We start from the raw sequence: 14,892 nt of genomic DNA on the forward strand, positions 1-14,892 counted from the left end.
ACCCTCTAGCAGTAGATTGGAACCAGAAAATAAGGGGAGTAGAGACCTGGGTTCTCCTTATCTCTGGGGACCGGAATCACTGTCCCTTTGGTCAGCAAACTCACTATCTCCTTCCGGAGCGCGAGTGCCTTCAGTGGGCAGGACAAATACGTCTCCAGGACAAGTCCGTACAAACTCTCCCTCACCCCTCTGAAAGGAGGGCGAGTCCGTACGAACTGGATGGCATAACCCTCTCATCATCCTGTCTAGCCAGCATGGCAGAGAGAGCGGGTGTGCGTTCAGCTGCAGAGCCGCAGACAGGAAACTGCTGTATTCTCGTCTGACCCCCGCCGCCACTGTGCACCGAATCGGCGACACAGCCCAAGGTGGGGTCGACTCCAAAGGGCTGGAGCAGCGTCTCAAGGCCAAAAGAGGTCTGAGTGCTGTCCTCATTATGGGCCTCGAGAGGACTCGCATCACAACCAGAGGTCTGTGCGTATCGTGATAACAGAGTCACACACTGTGTTATGGTGCATGGGGGCTGCTAGCGGTCTGGCCACACGCTTGCTAGCTGGGCCAGACTCCGCTATGTACGTGCTCGATGGTTCGGCATCGCCAGTCGTGGAAAACCTGTGAACCGAAACCAACTCATTACAACCGAAGCCTCTGTCCCCGCCGCCAGTCATGTTCTCCTCTTCTTCCCACTTCCGCCACCACGCCAGCTGGGGTTAGTTGGACGGCTGTAACCTGCTCTCTCGGTGGAACAGGTGCCCCGGGAGGAGCAGCCTGCGTCGCAGTGGCCGCTCGTGCCACCGGAGGGCGAGCTCGTTTCCTCCTGCTTCGAGAGGCACCTGCAGGAACAGAGAAGGGAGCAGTGGTAGCCTTCTTCTGCAGGGGCATATGCCCTAGCAGGTGCTTCCTCTCCTCCTCCAGGTGCGAGAAGTGTTTGTACGCTGATGCCACAGCCGGTCAAGCCAAGCCCCCGCCAGCCACTGGAGCATTGAGAAGGGTGGACTTGTCCGCCTCTCTCATGGCCGTCAGGGACAGCCACAGGTGGCGATGAATCACAAGGCTGTTGCCCATAGCTCTTCCAGCGCAAATAGCCGCCCCCTAGTTCAAGTGGAGCACCACTGATGCCATCCTGGCCATCCAAGACGTCTCCTCAGGGGACAGGCCTTCAGGGCACTCCGTAGAGTTTGGAGACCGCCACCGTCAAGATGGCGGCGTTGCCGGAGGCCGCCGCTGCCTGCTCACCCCAGACGTATGCCTTGTCTGCCAGAGAGGCAGTAAGCTTGTCCCGGGAGGACGGCAGGGTCGCTTTTCTAGCTGTCATCCATGCGCTGGTACCAGGTACGCCGCGAGGGACGGTTCCAAGGGCGGGGGGCCGGCCTTAACCGCCTCTCCCAGCCCGGTCACCCTCATGAACGCGAGCAGCGCTTTGACTGGCGCGTTAGCCCAGGAGCCCTGCACGTACTCAGCCAGGTTTGGCATAGTGGGGCTCAAGGGTTTCGAGGTCTTCATGCGTTTCGCATGGGGGCCAACCTCCCATGGGTCCTCTTCCTCCACAGGAGGAGAGGCCGGCAGGGGAACGCCCATGATCTCCGCTGCTTTCGTAATGATAGCTGGGAAATCCGCCCTGAGCTCCTCGTCATCCTCCGAAACTGAACTCAGCGCTCGCCCTTCGTCATCAAGAAAGGACAGGGGGGCATTAGTCACCTCAAGGTGGTCCTCAAACTCCGAACTCTCCTCGTCAGAGAGCAGGGCCGAGACCACGTCTTCAAGGAGCTCCTCCACCTGGAAGAAATCAAAGCGCAGCCGCCTCTCCGAAACAGAGAGGCAAGCGCATGATTCACAGTCAGGGGAGTCCACCAACCTGTCCTTGGTATGCCGGGGTCCCAAGCACACGATCAGCCTCCAGGTTACACCTGCACTTGGCTCTTAACAGAGCCTTGCGTGGGAGCACTGGACTGGAAAAGCTCACGTTCTTTTCTTATAGATATTCTTCAATCTTGAAGTCAATAAAGTCAAGTGACACGTGCAAATGTTGGTGGGGAACATGAGTGACAGCGGTCACCCCTTTATATAGGTCACCTGTGTGAGTGACAGGTGTGTATATATTTTGATTTTCAGTCATTGGCTGCACTAGGCAGCGGGTAAACCATTTGGAGCAGAGCTCCCCAATGGGGCGGAGTTCCACGAAATAGAACGGACAGAATAGTCTGGAAAAGACTTAATTGCTTATGGTCAATATGCGCAGCAACTTTACATATTTGAATGCTTGTATCCATGTTCGGGTTATCTGAAGTGTGAACACGCTCTGTCACAAGCACGATCTTAAATGCAGAAATTCGTTTTATTTTAAACATTCATCGCCTACTTGCCCGCCTCTGCGCAGCAGTGCAAGGAGGATGAGGGCGGGGCCAGAAGGTTTCAAATGTGGGCGGGAACTGACATCCGTCCCTGCGTCCAATTGCCAACGGAAAAGGCGTCGACGGTTTACCAATCAGTCTGCTCGGGAGAGAAGTCCAATCAGCGGACGACAAGCCGACCATATATACTTCTTTATCCCTTCTACCGAAACTTACTTCAAACTCGTCGACGAAAAGACTCCCATCATGGCCAGAACAAAGCAGACCGCTCGTAAATCTACCGGTGGCAAAGCCCCGAGGAAGCAGCTCGCCACCAAGGCTGCTCGTAAGAGTGCACCGGCCACTGGTGGCGTCAAGAAGCCCCATCGTTACAGGCCCGGGACCGTGGCTCTGAGAGAGATCCGTCGTTACCAGAAGTCCACCGAGCTGCTTATTCGCAAGCTGCCTTTCCAGCGTCTGGTCAGGGAAATCGCCCAGGACTTCAAGACTGACCTGCGTTTCCAGAGCTCCGCTGTGATGGCTCTGCAGGAGGCCAGCGAGGCTTACCTGGTCGGCCTGTTCGAGGACACCAATCTGTGCGCCATCCACGCCAAGAGGGTCACCATCATGCCCAAGGACATCCAGCTGGCCCGCCGCATCCGCGGAGAGCGCGCCTAGACGTTGTCCGTGATCATGTGATCTCGAAACCCACAAAGGCTCTTTTAAGAGCCACCTCACTGTTTATACGAAAAGACAAATGCTTCCTAGTCAAACGTCTTACTCGTACATGCTGTAATGTTTATTTTTAATAAGCAGAATTTGAGCACTCATCTGTGGCTCTGCCTCTCCTATAAAGTATAATAATTTAGTCGTACTGGAGATTATTATAACTTTAGTGGATGTGTTCATTATGGTATCTTGGCATTTGCAGGAACTGGTCTGTTCAATGATTTAGAAGGCAAAAAGAAAGGCAAGTGTTTCTGGCTTATTTTGCACAGCCATAAGGTATTGGAATGCCCTGCAGCTCTCAACTGACACTAGACAGACCAACAGTTGTTTGGCATTTTAAGATACAAACATTGGTCTTAAATGTTTGTCTTAATATAACGACCATTATTTCTAACCTCACCATCATCATCATCACCACCACCACCATTCTTTATGGCAGTCGAAACTTTGCTCTAGTTGAAAGAAACTTGTATTAAGTATCATTAATTTTCTGTACATTTCCAACATAGATGGATAACTAAAGTTACTTTGTGCAATTTGTTGTTGTTGGCCAACCTCCTCCTCTCTCTGGCAGACAGCTGGGGGGGTTCTGTTGAGGGGGACGGGGCACCGGGTAGGAGTCGCCCATGGGGTCTGGACAGGGAACAAAGAACAACGTCAGTTCAGTCAAGACAATCGCGTATTAGATTTGAGCATTTATTGTTTCATGACATGGACATGTAGATTTACTTTGGCGGAGTGGATGATCTAAGGGAAGCAATAGAGATATAATCATCCCCCTGGTGGATAGACATACAGACAGCATGGGGGAGAAGGGGACGGTGGAGGGTGGCAGCAGCACTGATCATACAACGACCGGGGTGAGTGTGTGCATATCCGCGCGTCTTTTAAGAAACAAAAGCATATGAAATGTTATGGTAAAACATTATTCAATAAATAGTATTCTAACATGTTTTTATGTTTTATTAGCCATGCAATAAAAGTCAATAACAGTTACATCAATCCCTCTGGGCATTATAATTATGTGAGAAATATATTAAAATACAGACATACAAAAATAAATATGTATTGACTATTGATAAACTGTTTACAACAGTGTTGTAAATGTGTCTTACCATCAGGGACGTGGACGGCAGGAGAGACGTGTGTATGATTCTGAGGTGGACAGGTTGGTGCAGAGGCAGCCGTGGTAAAAGAAGATTCCTCTGAGACAGATGTGCCAGAACATTATTATAATTCTGTGACAGATAGCTGTGCATATAGAAAGTAATTTCAAAATAAAGAAGTATAAATTAAGTTGGAACGGATAGATATTTTTAGGTAAACCTATTGTTTCTCCTATTAACTTTAGAGACTTCAAAATAGGTACATAATTGGAATGAGGAGAAACCTTTTTTGTATACTTCGAAGTCTTCAACATCAACATCGCCCACTTCATGCTTTACAGTGCAGCGGTACTTTTTAGTTTCAGCCTCTTGGTTCTTGATGATGATCACACTAGTCACCCTCCTGTCCTCCCTCTGCTCCAGCTCTTCTCTCTCTGCTTCAGGCACCTCCACCAACCGGCCGTCTTCTCTCTCCATCTTCCATGAAAACCTCACCAAGTCTGGGAACATGTCACTGGCCTGGCACAGCAGGGTGGTCCTTCCATTTGTTTGGGTTTTGGTCGCTTGATAGGCCATCACTTTTGGGAGTTTTACACGGGTGTCTGATGGTTCGATAAAAGAAGAAGAAAAAAGTATGCTACATTTTTCACAGGAATTTACTATTGAGTATTGAGAAATTAAAATCTACAGCAAATATTAAGTTCCCTAGATATTACCAGTCTTTAACATCGATTTTTGAATAGAGCTCATCATTAAAAACAATTGAATATGTCCCTTGCTGCACTCTAAATTGTATTACTTAATATAATTACTACCACAGATTGTATATAAACACTATCTGCATGCAAAAAAAAATTACATTCACAGTAACTTCATCAAAGGACATTCTGGGTAGCGTACTGGGCTTTGGGAAACACTGTAATGATCAGAATGAACATTTTAAGTATTTTACCTAAGATGTCAATCCAAAAAATTACTTTATGAACAAAAGTATGGAGATAACAAAACAATTTATTTAGATATTATTTGAGAATATGGGAATTTGAGAATCACTAGTACAACAACTGAAGAACAGTATCAATTAAATATTTAAATGTTTACTTTGTTTTGTAACATGCAATGTATTACAAACATAAAAACATAGAAAACATATTCAATATAGCTAATTATAAAGTAAAGTTTATAATTTAAACACTTATATCTTACCAGTAACGTAAAGTCTAGTGCCAGGACCAAAGATGTAGACACAATGAAATGTCCCATACCTATAAGTCTGTTGGATGAACTAAGGGGTATAGGCATAGTTATTTATTATTTGAATGTTCTAAATATCTGCTTTATAAACTAGCACCATTTAATACAAAGGTATACTTCAAACTTACATATTTCTACATTTATACTTAGAACTCAAAACATTGTTACACCACATAAGAAATAATAGGGTTTGGTGTGTCCTTGCTAAATGTATTCCACCTACCGTAAGTTTTTCATTCCTGCATTTAATGAGAAAAAATTTCTATATATCCTCTCTATAAAGTCATGGCTGTCACTTCACCTGCAAGTGTTTCACTTCTCTATAATAGTGAGCATGCCCTCCTCTATAATAGTGACTTTGACCTCCTGTATAATAGTGAGTCTGCCCTCCTGTATAATAGTGAGTCCGCCCTCCTGTATAATAGTGAGTCCGCCCTCCTGTATAATAGTGAGTCTGCCCTCATGTATAATTGTGATCCTGCCCTCCTTTATAATAGTGAGTCTAACCTCCTGTATAATAGTTAGTCCACCCTCCTGTATAATTGTGATCCTGCCCTCCTTTATAATAGTGAGTCTAACCTCCTGTATAATAGTTAGTCCACCCTCCTGTATAATAGTTAGTCCACCCTCCTGTATAATAGGGAGTCTGCCCTCCTGTATAATAGTGAGCCTGCCCTCCTCTATAATAGTGAGTCTGACCTTGTATATAATACAGAGAGTCTGCCCTCCTGTATGATAGTGAGTCTGCCCTCCTGTATGATAGTGAGTCTGCCCTCCTGTATAATAGGGAGTCTGACCTGTATAATAGGGAGTCTGACCTCCTGTATAATACAGAGAGAATGCCCTCCTGTACAATAGTGAGTGTGCCCTCTGTCACATCTGTGCATGTCCGCCGCTCCTCCAGAGGGCGATGCAGATCCTAGGACTCACCTTTCACCTGTCACTGACTTCCTGTTGAAGGACATGAAGGCCCTCCTCTTTCACTCTGTCATGGTTTGTCATGGACATATGTGAAGTGAAGTTGGTGAGAATACGTTTTCTACCGTGGATTACTGTTTCTTTTGTAGCTTTTTGGAATATACCTCTTTCGTTGTGGATTATATGGACTGTACTGACTGCTCCGCTCTGTAAAGTTCACAGTAGCCGGATACAAACTTTCCTTTGTTTTTTCTGGTTTCCTGTGTGGATTACCTTTTGTTGAAATATTGCCCGCTCTGTTCCGAGGAGAACTCGGCATCAATATATTTTGAACCCTACACCTGCATTCTGCACGTGTGCTTCAGACCTAGCCTGATACCCTCCTATATAATAGGGAGTCTGCCCTCCTGTATAATAGTGAGTTAGCCCTCCTGTATGATAGAGAGCCTACCCTCCTGTATAACAGTGAGTCTGCCCTCCTGTATAATAGTGAGTCTGCCCTCCTGTATAATAGTGAGTCTGACCTCCTGTATAAAAGTGAGTCTACCCTCCTCTATAATAGTGAGCCTACCTCCTGTATAATAGTGAGCCTACCTCCTGTATAATAGTGAGTCTGACCTCCTGTATAAAAGTGAGTCTGCCCTCCTCTATAATAGTGAACTTGCCGTCCTGTATAATAGTGAGTCTGCCCTCCTGTATAATAGTGAGTCTACCCTCCTTTATAATAGTGAGTCTGCCCTCCAGTATAATAGTGAGTCTGCCCTACTGTATAATAGTGAGTCTGCCCTCCTGTATAATAGTGAGTCTGCCCTCCTGTATAATAGTGAGTCTGCCGTCCTGTATAATAGTGAGTCTGCCCTCCTGTATAATAGTGAGTCTACCGTCCTTTATAATAGTGACTCTGCCCTCCAGTATAATAGTGAGTCTGCCCTCCTGTATAATAGTGAGTCTGCCCACCTGTATAATAGTGAGTCTGCCCTCCTGTATAATAGTGAGTCTGCCGTCCTGTATAATAGTGAGTCTGCCCTCCTGTATAATAGTGAGTCTGCCCTCCTGTATAATAGTGAGTCTGCCGTCCTGTATAATAGTGAGTCTGCCCTCCTGTATAATAGTGAGTCTGCCCTCCTGTATAATAGTGAGTCTGCCCTCCTGTATAATAGTGAGTCCGCCCTCCTGTATAATAGTGAGTCCGCCCTCCTGTATAATAGTGAGTCTGCCCTCATGTATAATTGTGATCCTGCCCTCCTTTATAATAGTGAGTCTAACCTCCTGTATAATAGTTAGTCCACCCTCCTGTATAATTGTGATCCTGCCCTCCTTTATAATAGTGAGTCTAACCTCCTGTATAATAGTGAGTCTGCCCTACTGTATAATAGTGAGTCTGCCCTCCTGTATAATAGTGAGTCTGCCCTCCTGTATAATAGTGAGTCTGCCGTCCTGTATAATAGTGAGTCTGCCCTCCTGTATAATAGTGAGTCTGCCCTACTGTATAATAGTGAGTCTACCCTCCTTTATAATAGTGAGTCTGCCCTCCAGTATAATAGTGAGTCTGCCCTACTGTATAATAGTGAGTCTGCCCTCCTGTATAATAGTGAGTCTGCCCTCCTGTATAATAGTGAGTCTGCCGTCCTGTATAATAGTGAGTCTGCCCTCCTGTATAATAGTGAGTCTACCGTCCTTTATAATAGTGACTCTGCCCTCCAGTATAATAGTGAGTCTGCCCTCCTGTATAATAGTGAGTCTGCCCACCTGTATAATAGTGAGTCTGCCCTCCTGTATAATAGTGAGTCTGCCGTCCTGTATAATAGTGAGTCTGCCCTCCTGTATAATAGTGAGTCTGCCCTCCTGTATAATAGTGAGTCTGCCGTCCTGTATAATAGTGAGTCTGCCCTCCTTTATAATAGTGAGTCTAACCTCCTGTATAATAGTTAGTCCACCCTCCTGTATAATAGTTAGTCCACCCTCCTGTATAATAGGGAGTCCGCCCTCCTGTATAATAGTGAGTCTGCCCTCATGTATAATTGTGATCCTGCCCTCCTTTATAATAGTGAGTCTAACCTCCTGTATAATAGTTAGTCCACCCTCCTGTATAATTGTGATCCTGCCCTCCTTTATAATAGTGAGTCTAACCTCCTGTATAATAGTTAGTCCACCCTCCTGTATAATAGTTAGTCCACCCTCCTGTATAATAGGGAGTCTGCCCTCCTGTATAATAGTGAGCCTGCCCTCCTCTATAATAGTGAGTCTGACCTTGTATATAATACAGAGAGTCTGCCCTCCTGTATGATAGTGAGTCTGCCCTCCTGTATGATAGTGAGTCTGCCCTCCTGTATAATAGGGAGTCTGACCTGTATAATAGGGAGTCTGACCTCCTGTATAATACAGAGAGAATGCCCTCCTGTACAATAGTGAGTGTGCCCTCTGTCACATCTGTGCATGTCCGCCGCTCCTCCAGAGGGCGATGCAGATCCTAGGACTCACCTTTCACCTGTCACTGACTTCCTGTTGAAGGACAGGAAGGCCCTCCTCTTTCACTCTGTCATGGTTTGTCATGGACATATGTGAAGTGAAGTTGGTGAGAATACGTTTTCTACCGTGGATTACTGTTTCTTTTGTAGCTTTTTGGAATATACCTCTTTCGTTGTGGATTATATGGACTGTACTGACTGCTCCGCTCTGTAAAGTTCACAGTAGCCGGATACAAACTTTCCTTTGTTTTTTCTGGTTTCCTGTGCAGGTTACCTTTTGTTGAAATATTGCCCGCTCTGTTCCGAGGAGAACTCGGCATCAATATATTTTGAACCCTACACCTGCATTCTGCACTTGTGCTTCAGACCTAGCCTGATACCCTCCTATATAATAGGGAGTCTGCCCTCCTGTATAATAGTGAGTTAGCCCTCCTGTATGATAGAGAGCCTACCCTCCTGTATAACAGTGAGTCTGCCCTCCTGTATAATAGTGAGTCTGCCCTCCTGTATAATAGTGAGTCTGACCTCCTGTATAAAAGTGAGTCTACCCTCCTCTATAATAGTGAGCCTACCTCCTGTATAATAGTGAGTCTGACCTCCTGTATAAAAGTGAGTCTGCCCTCCTCTATAATAGTGAACTTGCCGTCCTGTATAATAGTGAGTCTGCCCTCCTGTATAAAAGTGAGTCTGCCCTCCTCTATAATAGTGAACTTGCCGTCCTGTATAATAGTGAGTCTGCCCTCCTGTATAATAGTGAGTCTACCCTCCTTTATAATAGTGAGTCTGCCCTCCAGTATAATAGTGAGTCTGCCCTACTGTATAATAGTGAGTCTGCCCTCCTGTATAATAGTGAGTCTGCCCTCCTGTATAATAGTGAGTCTGCCGTCCTGTATAATAGTGAGTCTGCCCTCCTGTATAATAGTGAGTCTACCGTCCTTTATAATAGTGAGTCTGCCCTCCAGTATAATAGTGAGTCTGCCCTCCTGTATAATAGTGAGTCTGCCCACCTGTATAATAGTGAGTCTGCCCTCCTGTATAATAGTGAGTCTGCCGTCCTGTATAATAGTGAGTCTGCCCTCCTGTATAATAGTGAGTCTGCCCTCCTGTATAATAGTGAGTCTGCCCTCCTGTATAATAGTGAGTCTGCCCTCCTGTATAATAGTGAGTCTGCCCTCCTGTATAATAGTGAGTCCGCCCTCCTGTATAATAGTGAGTCCGCCCTCCTGTATAATAGTGAGTCTGCCCTCATGTATAATTGTGATCCTGCCCTCCTTTATAATAGTGAGTCTAACCTCCTGTATAATAGTTAGTCCACCCTCCTGTATAATTGTGATCCTGCCCTCCTTTATAATAGTGAGTCTAACCTCCTGTATAATAGTTAGTCCACCCTCCTGTATAATAGTTAGTCCACCCTCCTGTATAATAGGGAGTCTGCCCTCCTGTATAATAGTGAGCCTGCCCTCCTCTATAATAGTAACCTCTTGCAGCCACCAGGATAAAAGCATTCTCTACTAAACATACATTCCAATAGATCCCCCTTAACAATATCTCCTTTCAAGACGGATATATTCTTTGGGGTATATAAAAAAAAAGACATGGAACATAACATTTCCATAAATATTATTGTAGTGTCATGAATAAAACAAATATAATACTGACAAATGCACGATTAACAAAATATGGTTCGAGCATTGTTAACTCTTGTGTAGTAACATTATGTTTACTCCCCTTGTCCTTAGGGTTAAGTATAAACCACTTTTACTAAACGCTCAAATAAAAGCTTCAAAAGCAGGTAAATTACATTTTAAACCACAAATATATTTAGCTTGAAGAAACAACCTGTCACTCATCATAAACTTATATATCTGGGTTTTCCCTCTTCACAGTGCAGACTGCATTTAATCTGATTGGACATCACTTCTTTGTATTGCAACACTGATTTGTGCACCCATGGCTTCAGCAGAGAGAGTACAGTCATCTGCAGCACCTTTATAGCCTCTGTATCAGAAATCATTTGCACGCATAATGTCCATTTCTCATTGTGTGTTTACATCTTTGGAGGTTTTATGGTGTGTACAATATCTGACAGACAATGCCAATGTAACCTCTGTACCCTGGGGTTTACAGCTTTCACGGAAACATGAACAGAGGTGAGGTTGTATGAATGAGGCTTCTGCACCAAGTGAGTTCCACTTGTTTTTGTACAAAGTAGGTTGACTTGTCCTCACTGTGGGACCTCCCCGTTCAGATGCCACAGTAGTAGGTGGCAGGATGAACAGTTTAACAGACTGATCTTTAACTGACATTGGCCTCCTTCCAAGACAACAGAGCAGTCTGCCTTCAGAGGATGAGGGGTTTCTGAACTGACACCTCCACTTGAAGAGACATGAAGAATCCAGATCAAAGGTTCTCCATGTTTTGATCCCAGTGAGTACAGACACCCTGCTCATTGTTGCCGAAGCTGAAAGAAGCACTCTGTCCCTCTCTCCTGGTCCATGACACCTGCTCCTGTGTTGCCATGGCTGCACTGAAATATCAAATGTTTTTTTTTTTTTTAAGCACATACACATATGAATATGTTTTGATTACTTACCGAAACAAAGGACATGGACCAAAGTAGTAAAGATTACTTTCATGTATCTGCTATTTAACTGTCCACTTTTGGAGAGATGCAGAGAGAGATGAAGATGTGAGAGTTGTCTGGTTTGTAACAGTTCATAAAGCCTCACGTTGATTGTAGGTGGTGAACTGTAGGGCGGAGACGCTTCGTGTTGGTCCCCGGCTTTGGAAACACAATTCAATTCCGGGTAGATGTTCAGGGAGATAATTGACTCGTTAATATTTGACTCCAATTTTAGAAATGTGCACAATTGCGTTACTTGTAACGTTGAGCGCTAAACAGTTAATGACTTGAAACTGGCGTCGGTAAAAATTGTCTGTTTGATCAAAGCATCGACCTTAAAATATGCGCGTTCGCTAATCAGTCGTTTATCTCTCCATTGATATGGATTTAACCACCGACCTAGTATGTAAACTGACCACTCAGAGGCTTCGGTAAATTCCTTCGGAGCGTGGAGATCCACTGTAAGTGACTCAGAGGCCTTAAGTTGAAACCTACTCCAGAAGTCTATGTTTATAATCAATATATAGCCTTATCAACCAGATGAGATCAATGTTTTCACCGCCGTATCGTGATAGATAAGTTTCAAAGAGAACAAGTAACATTTAATGCAAAATAATAGTTTGTTATCTAAATAGTAAGATAATCAATACAATGATAATGAAATATCATCAAATACAAAACATACCTTCAGAGCAATGGTTAACAAAGGTATTCACAATGAAGACTAGGCGCCTAACGCACCGGAGCTGTATCATAAACAGAACTCAAAGTGATTGGTAAAACTTCTTCCTATATACACCCAAACCTGACTAAAATGGGGACATAGGTCATATGACTGAAAAGTTGTTGAATGCAGAAAAATTCAAATGGGATCATTAATCAAGGCTGCAGTAGACCAAGTGGTGCCCTTGCAAGACAAAAGAATATATATTAACATGTTGGTCTGCTGCAAGCACAAACTCTGTAAACCCTGTACATGTATATGTTACAGTATTACAATTATTACTAGAATGTAATACATAAAATAAGAAAAAAAAGCGTATCAAACACAACATTAAAAGCTGTTTAGAACGATATTTACAAGAACAAAACTTTTAATGATAATTTCAGAGTCTTCCTTGGTCAACCTTCCTCTTCAACTGTTGACATCACCTCTCCATAGGTGTGTCATCAAGGTGTGATTGTCATTTTAACATTCATGCAAATCAATGACTGTCCCAGACGAGTGTCTGGGTGACCAGTGACAAAGGGGCTGCAAAAACAGCCCTACATAATCATGTTACACATGTACCATTGCTCTAGTTGTCTATTGGTCAAGTTTTGCATACAGGCTCTGGGTGGGATTTCAGGTGGCAGAACTTTGTACATCATTCAGCCTTTAAAGTCTGCGCCGCTTGGTGCAAGTAGTGAAGAACAAATATGAGGTCACACTGCACTTCGAGAGGTGTGTCTGTATCTCACAGGTCTTAGAAATCTCACAATCATCGCTGAGGTTGTGTCCTGTCTTGCTATTACAAGAAATCTATTCATTTACCTATGTATTTATTTATTTAATTGTGACTAACTCTGCGTTCCATATTCTAAGGGTGCCATGACTGAAAAAAGGTTAGGAAACAATGATCTAGATCATTGGTTCTCAAACTATGGTACGCGTACACTGGTGGTACGTGTGCCCCCTTCTAGTGGTACGCGGAGGAATTTTAAACACTTAAATACCTTAACCATGATATAATTGATATTTTTTTTTGCTTTCCCTATAATATTTCTGTTTTAAAACAAAAATAAATGTTGTACTGCGCGAACTGTGTAGCTCAATAGGGCAGGGCTTCAGACTGCGACCAAATGGTTGCATTTTGCGACCAGTTTTGAGACAGTGCAAGCATTGTTTACAAGCACTTACGCTGGTGCGACCTACAAATTTGGAATTTATTGGGTGTGCACGTCAGCACACGTTAGCAACGACTCATAGATAAGAGGGCCTAGTACAGCGATATCAGTGAGCCCTCAGCATTAGTATCGTAGCTAAAAGTCTTGGAAAGTTGAGGCTATTTTTTGCTAGGTACCTATAAACCTAGCTAAAAGTATTGGAAGGTTTAGGCTATTTATCGCTATTATGTCTTAATCTGCCAAACCAGTGGGTTTCCCTTCGTTCTTTTGGTGAGCAGTCTCACGAGCCCTTCTCATAGAGCCGAGCAGCTAAATACTTATTTAGCATTAGCGTTGTTAGCTACTGTATCCCTGCCTGTATTTGCGTTGTTGTGCTTTTATAATCAGCAAGTATCGTGTCGTGGTATAGGAGGACTGTTCGAAAAGCGCTGCATCATGCATTTAAGTCATTTAGCTTAGACTTGCATGTACAGTACGTAATGTCACATTAAATCATGTATTTAAACTCAAGTTTGTGTGGTGCGTTGCTGTATCAGTTGTAAAAATGTCACACAAAAAAACTGACCCATCTTCAACCGACGCAAGCACACTCCACAATTTCCCCAGAAATTGTACCCTCTCTACATTAATAATTGCATTGCAGATTTATATAAGGTGTACCCCTAATTTTCTGCTTGCGCTCCAAAAAATTTCAGTCAGGGGCTACTGTGCTCTAGTAAAAAAAGTTTGTCTTGAGCATTATAGGGTATACGCTACTGTATATTAACGTTGGTCATAATGGTGGTACTTGGAGAGTCAAATATTTTCTGAGGTGGTACGGGGTGTGAAAAGTTTGAGAACCGCTGATCTAGATGAAGCCCAGACAGTTTTTGAACTGAGCATCAGAGACAGTCGTCACTGTGGTTCCCAACACCACTCTTCCAGCAGGCACAGTAGTAGGTGGCAGAATGGGACAGTTTAACTGACTGTATCTCCAAATCATAGTTGTTGTCCCTTCTCAAGGCTGAGAAGTCATCTTTTTGAGGATGACCATAACTGGAATCTATGTTGCCATTTTTCCTTCTAATGTCCAAAATCAGAACAAAAGGCTCCCCTGCTCTTTCCTGGTACCAGTAGACATAAGAACCAGAACACTGCCCAGTGCCTCTGCAGCTGAAGAAGACACCCTCGCCCTCTCTCCTGGTCCATGACATCTGGTCCTGGACCAGTTGGTCTCCAGCTGCTGCTGTTGTACAGAGAAGAAATCTAACTTTATCTTGTGATCACAGCTGTCAATGTCACATTTACAGTACGTGTAGAAAACTCACCTAAAAACAGGACAGATGTAAAAGCACTGAAAACAAGGAACATGTCTACACCATTAAACTGTCAACTGTTGTAACTGAAGTTGTTCAGGTCTTTGTTCAGTGTGGGCAGAGAGAAAAAGATGTATTGGGGTGTCTGGTTTCAGATAGTTCATCTAACCTCATGTCACGTGTCCACCATGCTTCAGTCCTCTATTGGTTGAGACAGTTTCCTAGCATGACCTTTAACTTGTGTAAAAGAGGTAGACTGTACACATGGACTCCCAAACAATCTGT

The 14,892-nt window shown here is 44.2% G+C and overlaps 1 protein-coding gene across 1 annotated transcript; it reads left to right on the forward strand.

Moving 5' to 3' along the window:
• The first annotated feature begins 2,044 nt into the window (after window positions 1-2,044).
• On the forward strand, window positions 2,045-4,008 carry LOC146267647 (histone H3-like). The gene has a single exon (XM_084709364.1). It carries the CDS (start codon window positions 2,388-2,390, stop codon window positions 3,003-3,005), a length of 618 nt encoding a protein of 205 aa, XP_084565490.1. The 5' UTR covers window positions 2,045-2,387; the 3' UTR covers window positions 3,006-4,008.
• The last annotated feature ends 10,884 nt before the right edge of the window (window positions 4,009-14,892 follow it).

Source organism: Hypomesus nipponensis, chromosome 11, assembly GCF_054491055.1.
Source record: "Hypomesus nipponensis isolate SF chromosome 11, ASM5449105v1, whole genome shotgun sequence".
Lineage (NCBI taxonomy): Eukaryota > Metazoa > Chordata > Actinopteri > Osmeriformes > Osmeridae > Hypomesus > Hypomesus nipponensis.